The sequence below is a fragment of the Macaca nemestrina genome, chromosome 1 (genome assembly GCF_043159975.1).
Source record: "Macaca nemestrina isolate mMacNem1 chromosome 1, mMacNem.hap1, whole genome shotgun sequence".
NCBI classification, from domain to species: Eukaryota; Metazoa; Chordata; class Mammalia; order Primates; family Cercopithecidae; genus Macaca; species Macaca nemestrina.
This window is the reverse complement of record NC_092125.1, coordinates 9,178,394-9,204,871: the sequence shown is the minus strand read 5'-3', so window position 1 is coordinate 9,204,871 and position 26,478 is coordinate 9,178,394. Positions and strand designations below refer to the sequence as shown.

The following is a 26,478-nucleotide window of genomic DNA, read 5'->3' as shown; positions in this document are numbered from 1 at the left end:
CTGGGCCCTCAGACTCCCATCTCCTCTCCTTCCAAGGTGGATGTCTGTGACACAAGGATATGTGTGCAGTCAGGGAGCAGAACCGGTCCAACAATGGCCAGGCAAAGCTCTAGTGCTTTCTACTGGCTACTAGGCAAGCACTGCCTTTATTGAACTCGAGGCAGGAGATCTACATGGAGCTGGTCAACAGGCCCTCTACTCCATCTCATTCCATGAGGGGCAGCAGCCTCATGCTACCAACAGGGGCAGGCACTGGCTCAGGTGGGAGTGGACACAGAGAAGACTCCACACTAGGGGCCTGAAACAGCCAAAGAGGGCCCTGAAGATTATGATCAATGAGAAGATGCAACAACAACAACAACAACAAAAGAAAGCGATAATGTTTGGTTACTTAAGGAAAGATCTGTTAGCACTGTTTGCAGAGAAAGCGATCAGGCAACACACAGTAAGTCATGAGCAGGTGGAGAATTAGAAGACAAGCAAGTAAACCAAGAAGTAAAGCAAGAACCCGAGAGTAGTTCATTGCTTATCTTTAGGCGGGTGATCTCTTAAACACCAATGTGAAGTCGGACCAGCTTTATTGGTCCATTTGGAGGAGTCAGTATCTGGTTTGTACTGCCTACTGCCAACTGATGTTTGGATGATCTTGGCTATGGTGTTCTACCATGTGGTTTCCATTCCTGGAGGTGTTTCTGCATACAAGGTGCTGTGAATCCAAAGACTGTACTAGGACCAGCATAACTTGGGTATGATGGATTCACAGCTTGACTCCTTTCTATTTGACTGAAGAACAGGTCACCATTAGCACCTCATAAGGTCTGATCCAACAAGGACAAAGCTGATCTTCCAGATGTTCATTCTTCTAGGACTTTAATAAAACCCAGTCTCCAGGACAGAGGTGGTGCAGAGGAACATCTGCGGGCAATATTAACCTGCTAGAAGTGAACTCATGTATAGCAGTGAGAGAGACTTCCAGTGATGGAACACACCTGACAGCATCTAATTCTTTAGTTCAGCTTCCCTCCAGGTCCCCCAGTCTATCCTTTGAGCATAGGAAGTGTCTCCTATGTAACAGTTAAGAGGGGCTCAATTAGAGTTTGCTTCAAGGGGCCACTCTCATCTGAAGCAGAGCGATGGGTAAGACCTCATCCCTGAGGTAAATTAGTCTCCTGACAAATTTTAGCTACAGTCTTTTTAAGAGCATGATTCATCTTTTCTGTCTTGCCAGTAGATTGTGGTTGCCAAGAAGCGTTTAATTTCCAATGAATGTCTATGCACCAGAGACTTCTTGAGTTATTTTTGTTATAAAGGCTCTTCTACTGTCTCTTTGAATAGATATGGGTAGCCCAAATTGGGGAACTATTTCTTTTAATAGAGCAGTTACAATCTCAGAAGCCTTTTCCAACTGATGGGGAAATACTTCCATCCATCCAAGTGAAAGCATCCATAAATACCAACAAAATCCCTGAAATTCTGGGTGGCTCTCAACAAAGTACATTCAATTTATCTGTCTTTTCTGAGTCCAGAGCCTCTGGGTTGTACCCCTTTTATCATTAGTGCAGGTCCTGATTGGGTGTCTAATATGGCTTGGTCCTTGCCTAACCTTCCAAAAGTAAGTCAATATCCTCCTTTTGGTTCTGATAGAGAAGTACACAGTGGGGAGTGTATACAGCAGTGGGCTGATCCAAGATGACCTTTTCTGCTTCTTGTAGTAAATCACAGGTGGCTGCTACCACCCTCAGGCATATGGGCCATCCCTCAGCCCTTACGTCCAGCTGCTTTGACAAACAGGCATTGGATCTTCTCACATTACCTAGATTTGGGGTTAATGTCTCAAAGTTGATCCCCTGCCTTTAATGGACAAACAGGTCAAAAGGCATTCTAATGTTTGGAAGACCTAGAGCAGGAACAATGAATGAGTCTGTCATTTTTATTTAATAACTTGGAAGGGCTTATGGTGTTCATGAGTGCAATTGAGAGGCTCATTGTCTCTTCCTTTAAAAGCTTTCTGAAGGGGCCTAGCTATCAGTTCAAAATTGGGCATGCAGATATGAAAAACCCTGTCATACCTAGGAATCCATGCAATCGTTTCCTGGTAGTAGGTACTGCTACCTTCACCAGTGCCTCTTTTGGATCAAGGTATAAACTCCTCTACCTTTGTGACAATTCAAATTTTAAGTATTTAACAGAAGTCTGGGGAAATCTGGGCCTTTTTCTTGCAGACTTTAGTAGCCCTATTCAGCTAGAAAATTTAAGTTCCAAATTGTGTTCTGGCCTGAGGCTTCTTCATCCTTGCTGGCAACTAGGATGTGACCCTTCTTTTAATTAGATATCCTTATATCTCTGGTTAAGATTTCATCAGAAGTGGTGGGAGAATTCTTAAAACTTTGAGAGAGAACAGTCCAACAATGTTGTTTGATCCTAGTCTCAGGAACTTCCCATGTAAAAGCAAAATGTCCTGAGAGTTGGAGCTTAGAGATGTGCAAAAAATAAAAATAAAAAATGCATCCTTAAGGTCCACAAGAGTAAACCAGCTTAAGTCTCTAGACAGAATAGTAACTAAAGCATAAGGGTTAGGCTCCAGTAGGTGGATATCTTCTACAATCTAATTAATGGCTGTTAAGTCCTGCATACCTCAATAGTCTTGTGTGCCTGCTTTTGTACTAACAAAATTAGGGTGTGATATGGGAACCAGCATGGGCAGATGAGGTCCCATTCAAGAAAGGCAGTTAAGAAAGGAGAGGCTTGCTGGGGTGGCTCACACTTATAATTTTAGCACTTTAGGAGGCTGAGGCAGGAGGATCACTTGAGGCCAGGAGTTGCAGACCAGTCACTGTGTTTCTTCAATGGCTGAGGAAACATAGTGAGACCACATATTGAAAGAAAAGAAAGATAAAGAAAGAAAGAGAGAGAGAGAAAGAAAAAGAAAGAAAGAAAGAAAGAAAGAAAGAAAGAAAGAAAGAAAGAAAGAAAGAAAGAAAGAAAGAAAGAAAGAAAGAAAGGAAGGAAGGAAGGAAGGAAGGAAGAAAGGGAGAGAAAGAGAGAGAGAAAGAAAGAAAGAGAGAAAGAGAAAGAGAGAGAGAAAGAGAAGAAGAGAGGAAGAGAGAAAGAGAGGAAGGGAGGAAGAGAGAGAGAGAAAGAGAGGAAGGAAGGGAGGAAGGAAGGAAGGAAGGAAGGAACGAAGGAAGGAAGGAAGGAAGGAAGGAAGGAAGGAAGGAAGGAAGGAAGGAAGGAAGGAAGGAAGGAAGGAAAAGTGGAATATCTAACTTATAAGTGGAATAATAACTTTCCTTCAGTGCATACCGTCTCAAGTTTGTAACTCTCAATGCAGGAAGAACTTTAACATGCATAGGTGTTGTTCTCTTTGCCCATCACACCCTCCAATCCACCTGCATATCCAGTCTTACAAGATGTCTTCAGGGACCTCCACTGGGGATTCCTTGACTTGCAGCAGCACCACCTGGAGGCTGATGCTTGTTCTGGTGGCACTTTAATGTACCTCCCTCTGGGTGCAAAAGATACTAGCATTCAGCTTGGTTAGTAGGTCTCATCCTAGCAGTGAGACAGGGCACTCAAGCATATATTTAAAAACCATGTTTTAGGTGTGATTTGCCCACTTGGTGATCTAAAGATTAGAGAAATGACTTTTTCAAGGTTTCTCCAGGGATTCTAGCTATTAGCATTGTTTTCAGATAACTTGTAAAGTCTAATACTATGAACCGAATAGGTAGCCCCAGTATCAATCAGAAAATCCAGAAGATGATTTCCTATCATCATGGTCACTCAGGGTTGCATGTGGAAAATCTTAATGGGATCAGTAGAGTCAGAATTAGTGCCCAGGTTTCATCATTCCTCATCACTACTGGTGATCTCAGGCATTTGGTGCATTGACTGATGCCTATCTTCTTCAAGAGTCTTATTTTGGTTGGGGCATTCAGTCTTCCAATGGCCTTCTTGTTTACAGTAGGCATATTGGTGGGGTCCCATTATGAGGTGTCTTATGTGGTTTGGATTCTGGGATGGGGGGCCACCTATGTTTAATTGCAGTCTTCCGACTTGTGGACCGTGGGTCATTTCCTCGGTCAGTGCCACTGCCAGCAAGGCAGCTTACTGTTTCACTTTCTGGACTTGATTCTGCTACTGAAAATCTTTAAAACAATGTCAACCATTTGAGACATCAACATCCCCAGGGTCTCCTCTGTTTTCTGTAGTTTCTTCTGAATATCCAGAGCTCTTTGGCTAATATAGTTTATATTTACCATTTTTAAGTTCTCAGGGGCCTCTGAATCTATATCAGTGTATTGCCTGCACATTTTAAAAAGCCCTACCAGAAATTCTGAAGGGTCTTCTTTAGGTTTTGGTTGTATCTCCTGCATTTTATTTAGACTCCTTTGTTTCGGAACTCCCTTATGAAGCACTGCTAAAAAGCAATTTTGGGAGCATTCAAGTCTAGCTCTGTCTCCTGCATTTATATTTCAATGAGGGTCAGGTGTGCGGATGGCCACAGATATCAACAGTTGCTATTTTATGTTTTGTTCTTACTGTTTAATTATAGTCATCCTAGTGGGTGTGAAGTGGTATCTCATTGTTGGTTTCCTTTTCATCTCCCTAACATCTAATGTTGATCACCTTTTATGCACTTGCTTACCATTCGTATATCTTCTTTGGAGAAATGTCTGTTCAAGTCTATTGCCCATTTTTGGTTCAATTGTTTGGGTTTCTGTACTTGAGCTGGAAGACTTCTTTATATTTTCTGGGTACAAGGTTCTTGTCAAATTTATCACTTGCCAATATTTCCTGCCATTCTGTGAGTGGTCTCTTCACTCTCTTGACAGTGTGCTTTGATGTACAAACGTTTTTAATTTTGATGCTGTCCTATTTATCTGTTTTTTTCTTTTACTGCTAGTGCTTTGTGGGACACATTAAGAAACTAATGCAAAATCCAAGGTCATAAATATTTACCCCTATATTTTTTTCTAAGACTTTTAGTTTTAGCTCTTACATTTAGTTGTTTCATCATTTGGGGTTTTTATAGCTTGTTTGGTTAAAATCCAACTTCACTCATTCATTCATTCATTTATTAATAATCGTATACATTTGCATGCATAAGGAGATACATCTTCCAATTAGGGGATAATTATATTTGTTTCTTATAGGGAATTTACATTATTTTCCAAATTTTACCAAATAATAACAGCAAGTAAATATTTCTTTTAAAATTCTCTAAAATAATAAAACTTGTTCTGAATGCTAGCTTATAGAAGTATTGAAATGATGCAATGAGAGAACTAAGGAGTTAAAATTATTAGTGTTATATTTGCAATGAGTTCATTATTTTCTGTTTTTTTTTAAGAATAGTGTCACAATTAATTCGTATACTAATAGAATATAAAGTGGGTTTCTGGGTGTTTGCCTAAATATGTAGCAGATGGTATTTTAATTACAATTTGAGTTGCTAATTGTTGTCAAATAAAATTTTAATTAAAAAATTGGGGGGGAGAGCAATGTCATTGTCCTAAGCAGTCCTGCATTGCCCTCTGGTGGTCTTTCACTTACTAGGTCTTCTCATTGTTGATTTCAAGGACCTTCTGCCTTTCTTGATATTTTTACGTTTCACTTTAATTGTTTTCACTCTGATAGTATTTTAAATTTGGAGTTTAAGAATGTCAATAAAAAATTAAATTATCCTTTCTGTATTTCAAGAATCTTAATATACTTTTATATATAATTATTTTAGCCTACCAGAATTCCTCATTATGACTTTGTAACATTTTATGAATTATAAATTGTTTGTTTAATATTTCATATTGATAAGGACACTGTGCTCAGTTTCCTAGGTATGTTAGTCTATAAATTTCCTTACAGTTTTTTGAAGTATAATTGATATTACAATGAACATCATCCAATTAAAGATCACAATTTCACAAGTCTGGGCACATGTATATATCCATAAAATCATCACTGCCATTAGGGTAATATACATGTATCCATTGCCCTGAAAAGATTTTTCTCATTTATTTGTAAAAATACATTGTTAGTCTGATGTACAAATAACTTCTGTTTGGTCCTTCACATTCACCTTTTGCTTGGGGAGGAGGTGGTCTGTACAGTGAAGAAATTGCTTGACCTTGCTTCGCTGTACAGTTAGGAACCCATAATAAAAGGCAGATCTAAAGATAGGTCATTAGCCAGGAGAGAGCATTGCCAGGACTGCCTTGGAGGAGATGACTATATGCTGAAAGCTTATGGGACTTTGCAGTTCCATGCTGGCAAAAGCCTGGGCAGCAGGAGCGGGAGTGGGTCCAAGGTGGTGGACCAAGGAGCAAAATAAAGGTCTTGATTGGACTGAATTCATTGACATGAGAGAGCCCACTATGGATTTGGGTTTAAAGTATTGGACAGACCACCTGCTAATGGTGTTGGTACTCTGGGCCCTATGAGGACTTCCAGATAATGAGGTCAGAATCCTCAGATGTCCTTGCCATACTGCTGAGGGAGGGAGGAAGGAGTCAGAATGGATAAAGACAGGCACGGTGGGATGGAACTATGATGTTCAGTCTGCTCAGCCATCCCTAATCTTGCCTGCTGGGAGAAAGCAGAGCTCACTCACTTCATCAAAGTATTTAAAAAGTGCATTGGCAAAGGAGGCACCAGCATCCTCGAAGAGCTCTGTGCTTGGCCATCCTCTATTGCTGCCAATGATGGTAGGGGACAGTGAAGAGTGGCTGGGTCAGGTGGCTCGGGCATCAGAGACAAGGTGCATGCAGTCACATAGTATGCCATGCAGGCAGGATGGGAATTAGAGAATGACCCACAGGGATATGTGGTGAGGGGTAATTGATCGAGGGGTCCTGAGAAATGAAACTGATGGGCAGCCTACCAAGAAAAAAGAAATCTAGATATGATTGTTGCTACAGTGAGGACCCATTGTCTCTAATGTAGTTATGAGACATAAGCCAGTAATGACTCTGAGCTCCTAGACTGAAGGAGAGATTGGAGCCCTTCAAGGCTGCAATGTAGTCTCTGGTATGTATCATATATCTTTTCCCTCAGCTTCCCCAAATGTCCCCAAAGTCAAAGGTAATTACTGCTGTGACCACACTCTGGAAGAAGGAAAATATCTACATGAGGTTTCTAGAGAATTTTGTCTACATGTTCAGAGTAGATTTTGAGTCCCCAACATCAGAAATGCTGTGTGGCCCATCAGTTGAAGCAGGGGCTTTGGAGTTCTGGGGAGAGAAGCTGCCTTGGCCCAAGGTTAAGATTGTTCAGTGAGACCATGGCGTCCTCCTGTGGTTACTCCCCATTCCAGAACGGATGTATTTATCAACTAGTGGGATAGGAATTTTTTAGCCACTGGCGGAATCCCCACACTGGTTTCCTGAACCCAGGAATTTTCGTTACTAGGGAAGAAAGGCCCAAGTAGAGTTTCCTGGAATTACCCTGTCCTTGAGAGTAAACCAAAGGCAACACGTCATCCATGGAGGAGATAGGAGAGGTGAGCAGTGTCATCAAACCCTCAAGACAGGCAGGTTAGGAATTCCCACTGTTGCTCATTTTCCTTGCTTCTTTGGCTACATTAGAAGCCAGATGAGTCGTGGAGATGAACAGTAGATTTCCACAAATGTAATCAGATGGAGAAGACAACGGGAGTGTGACTGTTTGTAAGAGATCTCAACAGAAATAATCCATCAGTTACACAGCTGCTGCAGGAGGGCCCTGAGCATGGCACAAGACCCCTTCCATGATGCCAGCTGCTAAGCATGAAGAATTGACACAGGAAAACCTGCCAGCACCACAGGCTCCACGCTAAGCAGGAGGTCACAGTAAATAGCCCGCCCTGGAGGAATTTGAATCCAGCCCAACTACTGACTAGATGGTCTCAATTCCTTACACTACTGGCCTGGCAGAAGGTGTGCACCCACTTCTGAACATAAATCCTAGTTACCCCAGTCTCTACTGCTCTTCTATGTAATTTTATGTCAATAAATTTTGACCTTTAAATAAAATGGACAAATCCCTTAAAAGGAAAAAATAAAAACAACTCATTATATCAATGACTAGCGAATTTTTCATACTCAAAGAAAGCATCAAAGAATGTCAATATTCTCTCCCTCTCCCATCTTAGCAGTATAATTTATTTTTATGATTGCAAGTGGTTCATTTTTAGATAAATTTTAACATTTTTCTTCAAGCATCCAATTTCCCACTACTATCTTTGATTTCAGCATACTTCCAGTTCTCATAGAGAGGTGAAGGTGCTGCTTTCTGGGTTAAGGCCCAAGCAACATTGCTATTTGAGCAGGTGACCCATATATGCTACCATTTCCTCCAAGAGAGATAAATATTGTGTCAGGCATAGCTCCTTGTTTAGATAAATTATTTTCCTCTTCTTCCTGGACGTCTTGCATTGGCTGTGGCCAGATGACTGAGTTCTAGCCAATGAGATGTGAGTGGAAGTGATATGTTCGCTTCTAGGTTGTGACTTTGAAATGTGGCCTGTTCATGCCCTCTTCCCCTGCCTGTTGGCCGAAATGGAAGAAACTTTTGTCTCTGAATTGCATTGAGGAAGAAAGCTGCCTGTCAACAAGAAATCTATACTTGGATTATCATGTGAATCAACAGTAAATATCTATTACATTAGGACACTGAAATTTGTGGATCTCCTGGTTTTAGTAACTAGCATTCAAGTAACTAATACAGATGTTGGGCTGGGTAATATAGAATATCACTAATATCAATAATTTATAAAATAAATTATTTCCCAAGAGTAAATCTTAACTAGATGTGGCTGAGATAAGTTGTTTTCTCTCACTCACCACTGTCTTCTTCCACAGTAATAAAATGTTTTATTTTATCTGGGAGGATAATGGCTCAGAACAAACACGGCATGACCTTTCCCAGCCTTCATTGTGTGTCACGCGTATGATCGTGTGATAAAATTCTAGCTAAGTGGCTAATTCTAGGATATGAGCAGAAGCATCATGTGGTAGCTACTGGGATTCTTCCTTAAAAGATAGATGGTTCAGTTGGGTGCCATGGCTCATGCCTGTAATCCCAGCACTTTGGGAGCTGAGATGGGCAGATCACGAGGTCAAGAGATGGAGACCATCCTGGCTAATGTGTTGAAACCCTGTGTCTACTAAGAATACAAAAAAATTACTTGGCACATGCCTGTAGTCCCAGCTACTCGGGAGGCTGTGGCAAGAGAATCGCTTGAACCTGGGAGGCGGAGGTTGCAGTGAGCCGAGATCACGCCACTGCACTCCAGCCTGGGCAAGAGAGGGAGACTCCGTCTCAAAAAAAAAAAAAAAAAAAAAAGAAAAAAAAAGATAGATGCTTCATATAATGTGCCCTTTTCTTCTTGGTTATTTTCTACATTATGCTCTTTGAAATGCAGATGTGATGCCTGGAGCACTGGTTGCCACACTGAATCATGAGAATGAGTGTCCTAGTGATGATAGACCGGTAGGGTAGAAAGAACGTGGGTTACAAGGATTTCATGGATTACTTACACTGAGACTTACATATGAGAGAGAAACAAACTCTTCTGTGTGTAAATAATTCTTATTTTAAAGCCTCTGATATGTGTAGCCACACTGAATTTTATTTCAAATACTTGGTCTTGAAGGATAAGTAAATGTTTATCAGGCACAAAAACTTTGATAAGACATAAAAGAAGAACAATCTATAGTTGATTAACCATATTGGTTAAAAAAAAATCAAAGAAAGAAAAAAAAAGAAAGAACTAAGTTGTGAATTTGCTTATCTCCCTAAGAAGGACAAGCTAAAGAACACACAAATTATTCTTAGAGATTCCAGATTATAACACTAAAGGTCTACAGCTATAGATAGGGAAGGTGCAAAGGTGTCCATTGGTCAAGTCCATTGTTAGTTTGTTGGGGCTTCCAGAACAAAATACCACAAACTAGATGGCTTGAAAACCAGAAATTTATTGTCTCCCAGTCTGGAGGACAGAAGGCTGAGATCAAGCTGTCTGCAGTGTTGGTTCCTTCTGGGGGCTGTGAGGGAGACACCGCTCCATGCCTCTTTCCCAGCATCTGGGGGTTTCCTGGGAATCTCTGGCATTCCATGGCTTGAAGCTGCATCATTTGAATCTCTGCCTTCCCGTCCACATGGAGTTCTCCCTTTTTGTGTCTCAGTGTCCAAATTTCTCCTTTTGTAAAGACACAAGTTACATTAGATTAAGAGCCCACCCTGCTCTCTCTATCCCATTAGGATCACGTCCTAACCTAACTCATTACATCTGCATCTGCATCAACCCTGTCTCCAAATAAGGTCACATTCTGAAGTACTGGGGGTTAGGACTTCAACATATGAATGGTGGGGATGCAATTCAACCCACAGCCAGTACTAACATTAGAGCGTACCGCTATAAAAACAATTCCTACTTAGATTTCTGCACATGGCTAAATGTAAAGTGAAACAGTGAGGGCATTAGTAGTTTTGGAGGTTGAAGTTATTTGTGGAATAATATCACACTCCTCTTCTCTGGGGTGAATGCCAGGAGAACGTACAGGGAATAAAAATCAATACCTGTCCTCAAGACAGCTTCAGAGCCGGAGGGCCATCCCAGATGCTTCTTAAAGAGAAGAGGCCAGGAATTATTATCAACACAGAGACATAGCCAAAGTGCCAGAGGGCATGGAGGAGGGAACTATGAACTCCAAGTGAAGACGCTGAGAGTTTTGAAAGTTTTGAAAACCAAAACTTCAGCACACATGAGCTTTCCTCAAAGCATGACAGTGGAACCAAATGCATGGAGTCCGAACATGACTGGAAAATCCAGACCTAGACGGTCACAATGGCTTAGGGAGGAAATGCCATTTAAATCAGGTATTCATGGAAATAATCTGACAGGCGGTGATGGAGTGGGGAGGTAGAGATTTCAGGGAGAAGGAATAACAGGAGCAAATCCAAGGAGGATTGAAGGACGGGGCAAGGCTGTTGTGCTGATTGCCTCCTGGGGCCTCTGCAGATGGAAAGAGTGACTGAGGAGCTCTCAGGGAGGCAGGGGACAGTGGCAGGGCAGGAAAGCAGCCCTTTGTCTGATACTTATGCCAGCTTCAGAAAGCCGCTCTCGAGTAAGGTTGATTCGGCATATTGCATCCCTAGTTTCAAAGCTGACTTAAGGATGGGTGGGACACCATTCAGGAGTAAGGATCTTCAAAGTCTTTCTTTCCTTTATGGGACTTGTTGGTCGGCTCTGCTGGGCACTGCCAGCTTCTCCTCAATGTCCCATGAGCTGAGTCTTTAAGGCCAGGCAATTCCAGGCTCTGGTTCCTCAAAGTCTGAATGTACCTGGATTACTAAGGTCCTTAAAAAATAGAGATATAGGGCCGGGCATGGTGGCTCATGCCTGTAATCCCAGAACTTTGGGAGGCCGAGGCGGGCAGATCACCTGAGGTCAGGAGTTTGAGACCAACCTGCCCAATATGGCAAAACCCCGTCTCTACTAAAATACAAAAAATTAGCCGGGGGGGTGGCAGTGCCTGTAATCCCAGCTACTCGGGAGGCTGAGGCAGAAGAATCGCTTGAATCCGGGAGGCGGAGGTTGCAGTGAGCCAAGATCGTGCCACTGCACTCCAGCCTGGGCTACAAGAGCAAAACTCTGTTTCGAAAAAAAAAAACAACAAACAGATACAGAGGATACAGAGGTCCGAAGTGAAGCCTGACAGATGGTAAAACAAACTCCAGGTGGCCTGGGTGCTCAGCCAGGTCTAGGACTTTAATTCCCCATGGCATTTGGAGTTAGCTAGCTTGTTTGAGAAGGCAAAGGTACGTGAACACCTGTTGAAAATTTGGTTACAAAGTTGGCCAAATAAGAAATTGTTGATATGAATTATGGAATCCTATAGTCATAAAGATTTTTAAAATGACTACTGGGAAACTTAACATTTATAGTGAAATTCTCTCTACTGCTCATTTTAGTTCCCTTCTTTTCTCGAAGTTAAATTATAACTCAATGTAACCCACAAAAGGAAAGGCTGTTTTTTTCCTATGCAAGTCTAAGATTTTGTGGAAGGGCAGAGTAGAAAAAAAAGATATAGAAATCAACATTTAATTTATGCCTACTACCATGCTAGAAACTAAAGGTATATAAGTTATTTATTATAAATATGAATTACAACTTCAGCGACTAAGTTTAGAATCTAAGTAAAACATGACAACACTTAGAGTAATTAAAAATGTATCACTGAAAGAAACAGTCAAAATAACCTTTAGATGAACATGGTTAGAGGATCACATTACTTTCAAGACTTACTAGAAAACTACAGAATCAAGACAGCGTGGTACTGACATAAGAACAGACACAGAGATCAAAGCAACAGAACAGAATCCTGCAGTAGATCCACACTTATCCATTAACTATTTCCTGACAAAGACAAAGACAATCCAGTGGTGGGAGGGGAAATCACACTTCAGCTTTAGTGTCTGACTTCTTCTGCAGAACAAGATATTTTTCAGATTCATCAATTCTGTTGCTTTCTCCATGGTTTGTCTTTCATTGCTGAGGAGTATTCTATTGGACAAATATACTGCATGTTCGTGTTGATGGATGTGTGTGCTGTTACCAGTTTGGAGCCGCTGTGAATAAAATGGTGATGAACATTCCGGTAAAGGTCTCTTTGCAGACATGTGTTTTATTTCTCCTGGGTAAATACTGAGAGCTGGAATTGCTGAACTATAGGTCAGGAACGTGTTTACTTTTATAAGAAACTGCCAAAGTGATTATACCATTTTATCCTCTCACTAGCAACATGAGCGGTCTTGCTTTGCATCCCCACTGACACTTGGTAGTGTTCGTATTTTTAATTTTAGCCCTGTTCAGTATTGCGTGTTGGCACTTTGTTGTGGTTTCCATTTGTTTCCCTCGTGATTAATTATGTTGAGTACTGTGTCCCTGTGGGATGGCCACCTGTATACTTCCCTTTGTGGAAGGTCTATTTGAATCATGTGTCCAGTTTTCTTTATTGTAAACAAAGATATTCTCCAAATTCTCCTCCTCAAAACTTTATAATGTAACTTTCATATTTGGGCCTATGGTTCATATCAAATTAATTTTTGAGTATGATTAGTGGTAGGGAGGTTTTTTGTTCTAATACAGATGATGAAACTAAATCCTGAAATTGTTTTACAACCGTTCCTTTTTTTTTGAGGTAGGGTCTTGCTCTGTTGTCCCAGCTGGATTGCAGTGGTGCAATCATGGTTCACGGTTCATTGCAGCCTCAAACTACTGGGCTCAAATGATCACCCCACCTCCCAAGTAGGTGGGTCTACAGGTGCCTGCCGCCATGCCTGGCTAATTTTTGTATTTTTTGTAGAACAGAGTTTCACCATGTTACCTAGGCTGGTCTCCAATTAATGGGCTCAAGCGATCCTCCTGCCTTGGCATCTTAAAGTGCCGGGATTACGGGTATGAGCCTGTAACAGCACCCAGCCTGTTCTATAATCTTTGTAGCCACTTCTGGAAGAAATTATAGAACCCTTCTGTCACTCAAGAAATTTCCCTTGGGCCTCTTCACTTCCTCACCTGTATCAGTCAAGCTCCTCTTGGGACACAGAACTAGCAACATACATATACAGCAAGGAGTTGTGAGGGTTCCTGGGCAAGTCTGAAATCCACAAGGCAGGCGTCAGGAGGTCAGGCTGGAACTCTGGGGTAGGAGCTGACAATCCAGAGATGAGATTTCTTCTTCCTCAGGGAAACTTCAATTCTTTTTAAAGCCTTTCAACTGATTGGAATGGCCCAACCAGATTATAGAGGATAATCTTATTTATTTCAAGTTAACTGTAGACGTCAATCACATCTACAGAATACCTTCATAGCAACACAGCGTTTGAATGATCAGCTGAGACTACAGCCTAATCAAGTTGACATAAAAACCATCACTCTCTTAATCCCCAGAACATCTAATGACTTTTGCCTGTTATTGGACTTCAAATAAATAGAATCATAGAATGTGTTTTCTTTTGTGTCTGGTTTTGTTCTGGAAAGTGCTATTACTTGACAAATTTCAAACGGCTGCAGAGGAAGGATTTACTTGAGGCGATATGACTTGAAATCTTGAAGCTTAAACCCATACACTAATGCTCTTGACCGGAAAAAGAGATTAGAGCTCAATAAAAGAGAAAATGTGCCCATTTGTAAGATTTGGAAACGTAGGTAGAAATAGGATTACAGAATGAGTTCAAAATATAAATAATACATTTGATAAAAATGTGTAGCCAAAATTATAAAAATTATGATATATAAATATATGACACATTTTACATTCAGTTGCATAACTTCTGAGCATATGACTCACTATTTTAATAAAAATTTTACATAAATTAAAAATAGTATCTATAGTCCTGCCTAGCTTAGGTAATTATCAGTTAGAGAATACTACAAGAAAATGTGGGGGAAGAATGGCATAATGTCTTGGTTTTGCTTTAAAATATTCTGGGAAAAATAAAACAAACAATACATTTGAGGAGAGAGATGAAACAAGATTGGTAAAATGTTGTTGATGCCTGAAGGAAAATGGTGGGTTCATCAGGTTCATTTCATTATATTACTCTCCCTACCTTAAACATAATTTAAAAATTTATTAATTTTTATATAAACATAGTAAAGGTTAAAAAGTTGCATTTGCCTTTCTTGAATAAGAAAATACAACCCAGGCAATTCCACGCGCCCCGTCGGGGGACCGGATGGGGACGGGAGAAGGAAAAGGGCGCTTGGCTCCGGGACCAGGGGTCCGGAGGGTGCCGGGCTGGGAAGGGAACAGGGAACCGGCTGGGGGCGGCCCGGCGCGGGACAGACGGACCGACACACCGCCCCCTGGCGGCCCTGCGACTCGCCCACCTGCGGGACCTCGTCGCCGTCCTCACAGCCCTGCGGCCACCGCCGACCCGGGCCGGTCCCCGGGACGTCGCGGGTGTTAAAGGGTGAGTCCACGCAGATGTCACCGTCGCCGCGGGCAAGGACCGCCAGGCTGCGGCCCTGCTCAGAATCCGGGCTGCGCTGGACACGCTCCTCCCCCGCGGGGCGGCCGCTCCGCCACCCGCACGGCGCCCGGCAGCTGCTCCGGCCGGGGATTCGCGGGGTCGCAGCCGCCTGGGCCGCGGGAGGCTGATGTCAGCGCTCCACTGTGACCGCGCCTGTTTTCGAGATAAGTTTAAATCAGTCCATTTTCTCCTCTGTTACCCTTTTCAATACGTCAAATCTCTCTAATAATCATATAATTATTGTTTGGTAATGACAGGACACTTGAGATTTGCTTCCTCTCTTTTGGTTTTTGTTTTGTTTTTTTTTTTTTAGAATTCCACTTTTCACCCTTTTAGTTATGTGTATGAATAAACATTTATTCATTTATTTCCATAATGTGTACATAAATATACATAATTATTATTTGATTGGTGGTTGCCCTACAGATTCAGCGTTTATCTTTGACTTAATACTGTCGCTTAAACAAAAGACCCACTTATAGTGTAGCTTGGAGAAGCGATCCGGAATCTTCACTCATTGAATCCGTTTATCATACTACTGCCCTTTTCACAATTATTTCCATGTTTTACTTCTACACGTTTTCACTTGACTAGCTATTATTATAATTGTTATTTTTTAAAAGTAGATGTTAATTCAGAGTGTATATGTATAGGTAGTATATATAAAATTTTGTGCTCCTCTTCATTCCTTCCTACATTTCTGCACCCTCAACTATTAATTTTTTAAAAATCTTCCACTTTGAAAAATTCCCTTTAATATTTCTCATATTGCAGATCTAGTGATGAATTCTCTAGGATTGTGGAACATAGATTTCCATAAACTGCTGGTTAAAAAACCTTGCCAAAAATTACCAAAAACTAAAAATAAAATAAGACTAAAGGGGAACATTTTAAGCAACCTAGGAAACTACTGGATAAGAATTTTGATAATGGGAATTTGACCACTTATCACATCACCCCTGTGCGAGCAATAATATTTTATCGTATGTATAGATGTCAAACATATTGGTCACAGCTTCTCTTATGATAACTAAATTAGCTTTTTCTAAGGCTTGATACCTTTAATTCTAACATAAATATTGATTTAGTTAGCTATGTTGTTTGTAAGGTAATTGTAACGTACTGCATGACTTGCAGTGAATACACAATAAATATTTGCTGAATAGATGACCATGAAAAGGGGTTTTTACAAATAACAATCACTAAATTGTGGATCTAAAGATAAATATAAGCATATGTCATCACTTGTCAGTTTTCCAAAGGCTATTTGAAAAGCAAGCCTCCCTAATGAGCAGAGCAGCCAGCAGTCACCCACACGCTGAGTAATGGTGAAATACACAGCAGCAAACCAGATACTCTGATGCACTGCAAAAGAGATCCCCAAGACAACTTCAGACGTGAAGCTTTTTACCATTTTACATTATCACAAAAGTCACACTCTTCCGATCTTGATGAAAAATTATATTAATATTATGAATGTAGATGCCATTATAAATTGCAGATCACGCCTATGCAGACGAAAAGGAATACCCTCATCTTAGCAAAGTCATATCTATGGAGAACACATTTTATATTTAGAAAACTGGAATTATCAAAGTTCCTCTTCATTTACATCCCAAGTATGCTAAAAGGCAAGTGAATCATGTCAAAATACCTTTTATCTCACTAAACTAGGTAAATTTTCAAAATTCAGCCTAAGGACACATGTGATCTTCTGCCTTCTTCTTTGTTTTGTTTTTTTTCTTTTCAGATGGAGTTTTGCTCTTGTTGCCCAGGTTGGAGTGCAATGGCGGGATCCTGGCTCACCGCAACCTCCGCCGCCCAGGTTCAAACGATTCTCCTGCCTCAGCCTCCTGAGTAGCTGGGACTACAGGCATGCACCGCCATGCCCAGCTAATTTTCATATTTTTAATAGAGACGGGGTTTCACCATGCTTGTCAGGCAGGCCTTGAACTCCCAACCTCAGGTGATCCACCCATGTCGGTCTCCCAAAGTGCTGGGATTACGGGTGTGATCTACCTTCTTTATGGTAAACATGAGATCTACCTTCTTTATGGTAAACAAATATGCAATGTGACTTCTGAGTATGGAAAGTCATTAACACAGACACATACTCACTTATTATTGGGTCACAGAACAGTTTATAACCTCGTAGTTTTCCTTTTATTATGACTTTTTTCATTTGGTGCAAAAATAAGTAAGGAGTCAGATTTTTTTTTCCTAAAACCATTAATATAAAGTTAAACTTTAAAAGTTGTTATCAGGCCGGGTGTGGTAACTCACACCTGTAATCCCAGCACTTTGGGAGGCCGAGGCAGGTGGATCACCTGAGGTCAGCAGTTTGAGATCAGCCTGGCCAACATGCTGAAACTCTGTCTCTACTAAAAATGCAAAAATTAGCCGGGCATGGTGGTGCACACTTGCAGTCTCAGCTACTCAGGAGACTGAGGCAGGAGAATCACTTGAACCCAGGAGGCGGAGGTTGCAGTGAGCTGAGATCCTCCCACTGCATTCCAGCCTGGTCGACAGAGTGAGATTCTGTCAAAAAAAAAAAAAAATTTTTTTTCTGTCACTTGTTTGGGGAACTTATTGTCTATTAATTATAGTAGCAAAATGACTCAGAGTCAAGCATGAAATACCCATATTTCATTGCATCTGAGTCATCCTCAACTGTAAAAACATTACTTTATGTACTACTAAAAAAGAAACATTTATTCAATTGTACTATTACCCAATGCTTCTTTTAAAAAAAAAAAAAACTATATTATAACAGTTTTAGGTTTACAAAACCTAATGCTTTTTAGTCATCAAAATCATTACACATTTAGTGTATACACAGAGCTTATGGATTCTTTACACATGGATTTTAAAATATATGTTCCTTTTATGCATGTGTAAAAGAGAAGATATAAGCGAAATAAAATGCTTAGGTATTTTCAAATCTTTTTGGTATTCAGTGTCCATCTTTTCACAGTCAGTGGTGTTCATTTGGGTTTTCTAAATACTGGATGCTCTGCAGAACCTTGGGGATGCAGCAGCTCTTAAAACCATGCCACAGTTTAGTTGCTGGAATTTTCTTCTTGAATTATACTAAGTCTGCAAGTTTTACTGCTGGGCCTGTCTTGATTTTATCAGGTGTCAAAGATGCTTTCAGGCAACCAGAACATTGACCTCTTTAATTGTGTCCATACTTTGTTGACTCAGACATCAAGTGGTTGCCATAATCCAGGCAGGTGTCCAGTAATAACAACCAAAGTCACATATCCACAGGCAATGGTAACTCCACCACGAGTCCATGGAGACACCGGTGTTTTTCAGACATTGTCAATTCCAGACGTGTAAAACTGTGAAAAACACAAGTCACAGAATTAATTCAATAGCGTTATTATTTTCTCATCACAAATAGCTCTTCCCCATCCCTTACCCAAATGGGCTGAGAAGATACGTAAATAAAACAAAGCCATATATATCACACACACACACACATAACAAAGCTACATATATATAGCTTTGATCTCAGGGAGAGAAGTAGTTTAAATCAAAGTTTTTTATACATTTGGAAATCATAGAATTTTTATACACTAAAGGAAAATGCGTTGTTCCGAACTCTACCCTATACCACTCCTCCTGTTTAATATCTAGTTAGGGTCAAAGCCAGCACCAGGCACTCAGGGGCAGACAGGACAGGGAAGGCAAGACCTCCAAGTTAAGTTATAATCCAATTAATTTGATTTACTGGATGCCTACTATTTAAAGGCACTGGCCTAGAATCTGGAGATGCTAGGTGTAATAAGATCCTGTTTATTTTCTCCAGGTAGGTGAAGGGATTGGTGACCATGAGCATTGGGGAAGACACACCCTCTCTGGGCCTTAGCTGCCTCACCTGCAAAATGCAAGGATGTGACCCATCGAATTCTACGGTTCCTACTGAACTAAAAAGTATTTGTAAAAGCAAACAAACAAGTAACAGAATGTTGCCGTTCTAGCCATCCCTAGAAAGCAGATATAGCTTTACTTTAAGTTCCATTTTTTAATAACATTATAAACAAAATAAGGAAAAGAAATATTCATATTGTTAAGATATTCTTTGTTATTTGTATTAGGACATTGAAAATATATTTGTTTATGCCAAGTTCTCTTATTCCTTGGAGGACAACAAATAAATCACACAATTGTGTAGCAACTTATCTGAAACAGGGAATCATTTTCCAGGCAAGATGGTGTGAGGTCCCTTTTCTTCCCAACATATTTGTAGACATTTGAATCTCCAATCCCTAATGGGGATGTTGGAAGAGATGGGGTTGGGGGTTACTTTGGTTAGTGTGGGCTCCCGGGCTCAGCATGCTGGGATTGTCTTCTAACTGGAGTGTGGATGATACAGCAATCAAAGTCGAGTGTAGAACCAGCGGCAGGTGATGGCAGGTCGGCCAGAAAAGCAAGATTCATTAGGCTACCCAAGGGTGTCAGAGGTGTCCTCAGAGACATAGAGTGAAGAACCACCCACCAGGACACAAGGGAGGCCACAGTGAGCAAGAGAAGTCAAAGCAGGGGGTGATTCTGGGAAATACCTGGGGCCAGGTAGGTCCAAGCTGGGGGCTGCTGTGGAAGGACGATCAGGTTTAAAGAGCCTGTCAGGTTATCAAGTAGCTTGTTTACGGTGACCTCATATCCGAGCTCTTCTAGACGAGTCCCAGTGTCAAATGCACTTCTCCAACCTGTCAGATCTTGTGTCTCAAGTTCATTCCCTGGGTATTCTAAGGCACCTCTGCTTGGCCAGGTACTGGGCTAAGAACCTCCAGTACGGTTGGAACCAAGATGTAGAATCACTCCTCTCAAATTACTATCTTGAGAGGCTGACCAATGATTATCATAGAATACTGAGGGATGAACTGTCGAAGCTGGAGCATCTGGTGATTAAAATAGTAACTTTAACTCTTTCTTAAGATTATTATAACTACTTTAGTTACAAATCGATGTTTGTAGAATATAAAGGATTTTAGCAAACTCTTAGAGGGAAAATGGAAACTCACTGTGTTGGAAGTATAATGGATTTTTGCTATGCTAACATGAGATTTGCCCTCTGGACAGACTTCCACTGAGACCTCCTGCCAATTTCCTTTATTTGGTCTTCATTTATTTCATATTCTACTCCCTTATGAGGAAGACCCCTTGTTACCAAAAGATTCATATCACAAAGAAGGGGGTGCTGTGATTGGAAAGCATCTCTAGTACATTACATCCAATTGTCAAAATATATTTTGTAGAGACAGAGGTTTTTGGAATGGATGGATGGAGAAGGGAGCGGCAGATCTGGACTCAGATCCTGGGGTTAGACACAATTGTCCCTGGCTGCCTGTGTTTCAAGATACATTTCCAGTCAGAGGATTATCTTATATTTGTTCCTTATGGGGAATTTTCACTAGCTTCCAAGTGATAATAGAGATATAAAAAAATAAATGTTTATTGAAGACATTCTCAGATGCAGTGGCTCACACCTGTATGTGATCCTAGTGCTTTGGGAGGCTAAGGCTGGAGAATCACTTGAGGCCAGGAGTTCAAGACCAGCCTGAGCAACATAGCAAGACTCTGTCTCTCCAAAAAATTTTAAAAGCTAGCTAGAGGCCGGGCACGGTGGCTCACGCGTGTAATCCCAGCACTTTGGGAGGCCGAGGCAGGTGGATCGTCTGAGGTCGGGAGTTCAAGACCAGTCTGACCAACATGGAGAAACCCCGTCTCTACTAAAAATACAAAATTAGCCAGGCATGGTGGCACATGCCTGTAATCCCAGCTACTCGGAAGGCTGAGGCAGGATAATCTCTTGAACCCAGGAGGCAGATGTTGCGTTGAGCCGAGATCGCGCCATTGCACTCCAGCCTGGGCAAAAAGAGCGAAACTCTGTCTCAAAAAAAAAAAAAAAAAAAAAAAAAAAGCTAGCTAGGTGTAGTGGTGCGCACCTGCAGTCCTAGTTACTAGGGAGGCAAAGGGCCGTGCGGGGGTGGGGATTGCTCGAGGCCAGAAGTTTGAGGTTACAGTAGGCTACGATCATGCCATACACTCCAGCCTGAGTGACAGAGCGAGACCCTGTGTCAAAAAACAAAAAAGAAAAAGAAATTCCCTAAGGTCATGAACACATTCTGAAGAAGGCCGGCTAGAACAACTACTGAAACAGGCAGTATCCTCGTCAAAAGCAGTCACACACTGCCCTCTGGTGGCCATATGAGAAAATGGCATGAGTGCTGCAGGGCTCCGTAACTTTGTCTCCAAAAGATCACATAAAAAGTGAGGTGTCGTCTAAGAATTCTGATTAGATCCAAAACAAATTGTGTAAGAGTCAATGCTTTGGGGGTGCCTCCTAGTGGAAGTCTTTGTTTTGTCATTGCACGTTATGAAAAAATAGGTCTCTCCCCAGTACACCATTTCAGGGAGTATTTTTATTGAGCAGCTGAAGGAGGCTTTGGATTCTAGAGCAGAAAATGGAGACAAGTTTGCAGTCTCACCACCTTAGCAGGATGAGGGGTGGGGCAGTGTTGAGAGTAACTGGTTTACATCACAGCTATGTATGTCTGCTTTAAAGATAATAGAAAACTAAATCAAAGTATATTGATGGAATCCTTCTGATTTATTTTATTTATTTATTTATTTATTTATTTATTTATTTATTTATTTATTTATTTTGAGACGAAGCCTCACTCTGCTGCCCAGGCTAGAGTGCAGCGGCACGAACTCGGCTCACTGTAACTTCTGCCGCCTGGGTTCGAGCTATTCTCCTGCTTCAGCCTCCCGAGTAGCCAGGATTATAGGCGTGAGCCACCGTGCCAGGCTGATATTATAAAAATAAAACATCTCAGAGAAATGAAAACTATCACTCAAAACAGTTGTATATTTTCATCTAATTTAGATACAGAGATTTTTTTCATAAACAGTGGGAGATCCTGTATTCACAGTTACTTTTTCACTTAATATGAACACTTATTCGTGCCATTTAATGTTTTTGAAAATCTGATTTTAATTGCTGTCTAGCGTACCTTACTATAACTTGTACATAAATTGCATGCTTCTGGGCCAGGCACGGTGGCTCACGCCTGTAATCCCAGCACTTTGGGAGGCCAAGGCAGGCGGATCACCTGAGGTAGGGAGTTCGAGACCAGCCTGAGCAACATGAAGAAACCCTGTCTCTACTAAAAATGCAAAATTAGCTGGGCGTGGTGGCACATGCCTGTAATCCCAGCTACTCGGGAGGCTGAGGCAGAAGAATCACTTGAACCCGGGAGGTGGAGGTTGCAGTGAGCCGAGATCGCGCCATTGCACTCCAGCCTGGGCAACAAGAGCAAAACTCCGTCTCAAAAAAGAAAAAAAAAAAAAAATTTCATGCTTCTGTAGCTCCCCGTGCTGTCTCCCTCTACCAGCCAAATCTGATTTCTCTGCAAAAGTGGAGCTCAGTTGCTGTCATCTTCAGGCAGTTTCCTATGCTGGAATAATTCACCAGACTTCTAGCACTTTCACTTTATCCTTCTTAGGATAGCAGGCACTTCATACCATGTCCGATCTCCTTCTGTAGACTGGGAGCTTCTCTCAGGCTATGGTGCAGCCCTCTGTTCAGCTCCTAGCTCAGGACCTAGCATACAGTAGACACTCAACAAAGATTTGAGAATCACAGTTGGTCAGGCGTGAGGGCTCATGTTTGTAATCCCAGAACTCTGGGAGGTCAGATTGGTGGAAGGATTGCTTGAGCCCAGGAGCTGGGGCCCAGCCTGGGCAACACGGTGAAATCCTATCTCTACAAAAAGTTAAGAAAGTATCTGGGTGTGGTGGCACATGCCTGTGGTCCCAGCTACTCAGGAGGCTAAGGTGGGAAGATAACTTAATCCCGGGAAGTCCAAGCTGCAGTTAGCCATGATTACATCTCTACACTTCAGCCTGGTTAATAGAGCAAGACCTTGTCTTAAAACAAAATAAAACAAGAAACACAATTAATCTAAATGAGTTACTCACTGTTGCAGAGAACTCTAGTTGTCCAGCAAAATCCATTCTCCCCTCCTCTGCACAAACAGCTGTACCACATTTCCCAGACTCCCTTGTGTTGTGTAGTCATGTGACCACTTCTTGTCAATGGAAGGGGAGTGGGACTCATGGGAGCCACTGCCGGTCTAGGCCCATAAAATCCCCCCAAGGGTATTTCTTCATGCTTCTTCTTTTTCTATGGGGTTGAAGTCCCAGGGATGGTGAAGGCACTAGGTGAAAGAATTCAGGGTTCCTGAGTGACCACAGGGAGAACTGCCTCCCCAAACTGAGTGCACAACCAATAAAGCCAGGGGGCAGTGAAATACAGTGTTACACCCTCGGAATATGAAGGGTTATTTGGCTATTACCATAATCTCACTGATAAAGCTGCTTAAAAATTTCATTGTGGGATTAACTTACATAGTTATTATATCTGTGTCACATTTAAAATGACAAAAATCCATTTGGCCTTGCAAGAGCTGCCTTCCATTTGACCCTGCTGTTCTGACCCCGCCACTTTACCTCAGAGAACTTCGATCTCTCAAAATATTTTTATTCTGTGCTCAATAACCTTTGAAATCAGAATTATTATCAACACAGGCCGGGTGTGTGGCTCATGCCTGTAATCCCAGTACTTGGGGAGGCTGAGGTGGGCGGATCACCTGAGGCCATAAGTTCAAGACCAGCCTGACCAACATGGTGAAACCCTGTCTCTGCTAAAAATACAAAATTAGCCTGGCCTAGTGGCACATGCCTGTAATCCCAGCTACTCGGGAGGCTGGGGCAGGAGAATCGCTTGAATCCGGGAGGTGGAGGTTTCAGTGAGCCAAGATCGTGCCATTGCACTCTAGCCTGAGCAACAAGAGCGAAACTCCGTCTCAAAAAAAAAAAAAAAAAATATTATCAACAATTTAAAATTTTGTTGAGAGCAAACTTCGGTAAGATATTTTAACTGAGTGATTTTTTAACCTATAGAAAGTAAACCAATGTCGTTTATTCACTTTTATTTTTAATTTACTAAAATTTGATTTTTTATAGTTTAGGAAACTGAAATTGTTATCAGGATCAATTAAGTTTTATGTAAGCGATTTGCCCACGTAATTTACTGACTATATATATTCTCTCTTTTTAAGTTTTTTTAGGAATCATTCGTTCTACTTTTTCATGTGCCCGGGGTCAAATAATACATGTCAAAATGCTTTTTAATTTATAAAACTTGTACCTAATATATATAGGTACAATATATAATATTGTACAATATTTTTTTCTCATCAGTTCTTTGTCAGTGATACATTTTACCATGTGAAGTTCTCACCACCATTATTAGTTTTGTTTTGGGTGGACTATTTTTGCCGTAACACTCACAATAGAGGTCAAGGTGTCCCGGGGGCCAACACGGTGAGGTCAAAGCATTCCACTTCGTTCACTTACAGAGATTCAATCGTGACCCGGTTTAGGAACGTGCTACTTGCCCAAAAGTCTCCACAATCCTCCCCCTCTGCCCACCCATTTAGGATATAAAAGAGGATTTTCTCAGACCTTCTTCCAATGCGCAGACAGATGAAAGATGACACAGAGGTTCTTAACATTCTGCTGAGGAATTGAAAGCAGGTTTCCCATTCCAATGTCCCCGTTTGGAACCCCGGCTTTTGGCCGCTCTCTGAGAATGAACAATCACCAAGAAAAGAGAGGCTGCGGTAGGTGAAGGGATGCCCAGTGCACCCAAGGAGAAGTCCGTCCCTCCTGCCTCCTTCAGCTTGGAGTTTAGGGTAGGGAGAGGGCCCTGTTCGTTACATGCGGTTTTCATTCCTGTCTTTTTCTTCAAAACAGAGACTCAGTTTTATTAGGAAAACAATTTGCCAGACAAACTAGACATCTATTATTCCTAACTTCTCCTGCAGCTAAGAGGGACCGGACAAAGTTCAAGCTGATTAGCTGTGAGCAGAAGGACTGAGAGGGTCTTTGGGGAGGGTGCTTAGGTGGAACTGACACAGCTGTGCGGCCCCTTTGTCCTTCTTTCCTCCTCCTTTTCCTCTGAAAAGCAGTCTCCGTGGGCCCTGAGACAGGCTTCAGGATGGAAACCAGCTACGAAGATGGTGGGGGAGAAAGATGTCATGCTGGCTGAGTGCCTTGGGGGGCCACCCAGGGGCAGCACGGAGACCACCTCCAGAGCTCCTTCATGGGAGAAAGGAAAAGCTCTTTCTCTCTCTTCTCTGTGGCGCTGTTATTCTGGGTTTTCTGCTATGTGTAGGCAAAACTAATCCTAACCAAGACACCAGCTTTTCGTTGAATCAGTGTGTGAACTTGAAGCAGACAATTTTTTCCCTGGGACTTATTCGTTCTACACAAGAGGCAGGGGTGCGGTGCTCTGCATAATTCTGAAGATCCAGAGTTTTTTCCTGGCCCACGTCCATGTTCACTTCTAATTGTTACAGTGCCTACATTACCATTTAGGGTACTATCCACTCCCTGCAATTCCATATGGTTAAGTGAGGCTGACACCACTTTCTGGCTGCAGGGGACAGGACAGGTGGGAACAGATATTGGAGGAACCACCGGTGTCTTGAGCGTGTGCTGTGCAGGGGGTCTCCTCTGCACTGTCTGCACCCCACGTGGGCCCCATGTGTGAGCATTGACATAGGCTCAGCTGCTCGGGAAAGGGTCCACCTGTGTCTTCCCCAGGAAGACAGTCCCGACCTTGAATCACCATCCTGCCTGACCATCCCCGTGGCAAACTCTTACTTCTCAGCATCCACACACACACACGCGTGCACACGCACGCACACACACACGCACGCACACGCATGCACACACACACGTGCACGCACACACATGTGCACACGCACGCTCACACACGCGCACATACACACGCACACGCACACACACGCACGCATGCACATACACACACACACACGCACATATACACACACGCACGTGCACACACACACACACACACGCATGCACACACACCCTGACATCACAGATAGAGACCATGGGGGTGGGGTAAGAGAAGTGTCCGTGGGAAGAGGAGATCTATAGGCTACACACAGGAATTTAGGCTTGAGCTAAGTTTGAGGTTTTCCCAGGGGCATCCCTTGGGGGACAGGGTGGAAGGAGAGACTGGGCCTCTACGTGTTCTGCTCACCTGCCTCCCCCTGCACCATCTCCTCCATGCTGGGTACCTGGATGGATCATTACTCCAGTGATTTCTATCAGACGCCACACTTGCCCCCTCTCAAGGTGCTGGGGCCTATCTGCAGCTCAACATGCTTGGCCGGGGCCTGCAGCACTGTGTCCACCTACTCCTGGCCCAGCTGTAGCATCCAGAGCCCACTGAGGCAGAGTCTGAGGGTGAGGAGGCCTGGAGATGAGTGCAGGTGAGCATGTAGGGAAGGGATAGGGCTGGACCACACAGAGCAGAGCTGCCAGAAACTGGAGAGGGGACACAGCAGTGATAAACTC

The 26,478-nt window shown here is 42.3% G+C and overlaps 1 protein-coding gene across 1 annotated transcript; it reads right to left on the bottom strand.

Annotated features, from left to right (window-relative positions):
• Positions 1-205: 205 nt before the first annotated feature.
• Positions 206-25,430, bottom strand: LOC105474789 (uncharacterized). Its single transcript, XM_071068442.1, has 5 exons — positions 25,362-25,430; positions 14,873-15,124; positions 10,558-10,603; positions 9,930-10,177; positions 206-298 (listed from the first exon to the last, which is right to left on the bottom strand). Exons 1-5 carry the CDS (start codon positions 25,428-25,430, stop codon positions 206-208), a joined length of 708 nt encoding a protein of 235 aa, XP_070924543.1.
• Positions 25,431-26,478: the final 1,048 nt, after the last annotated feature.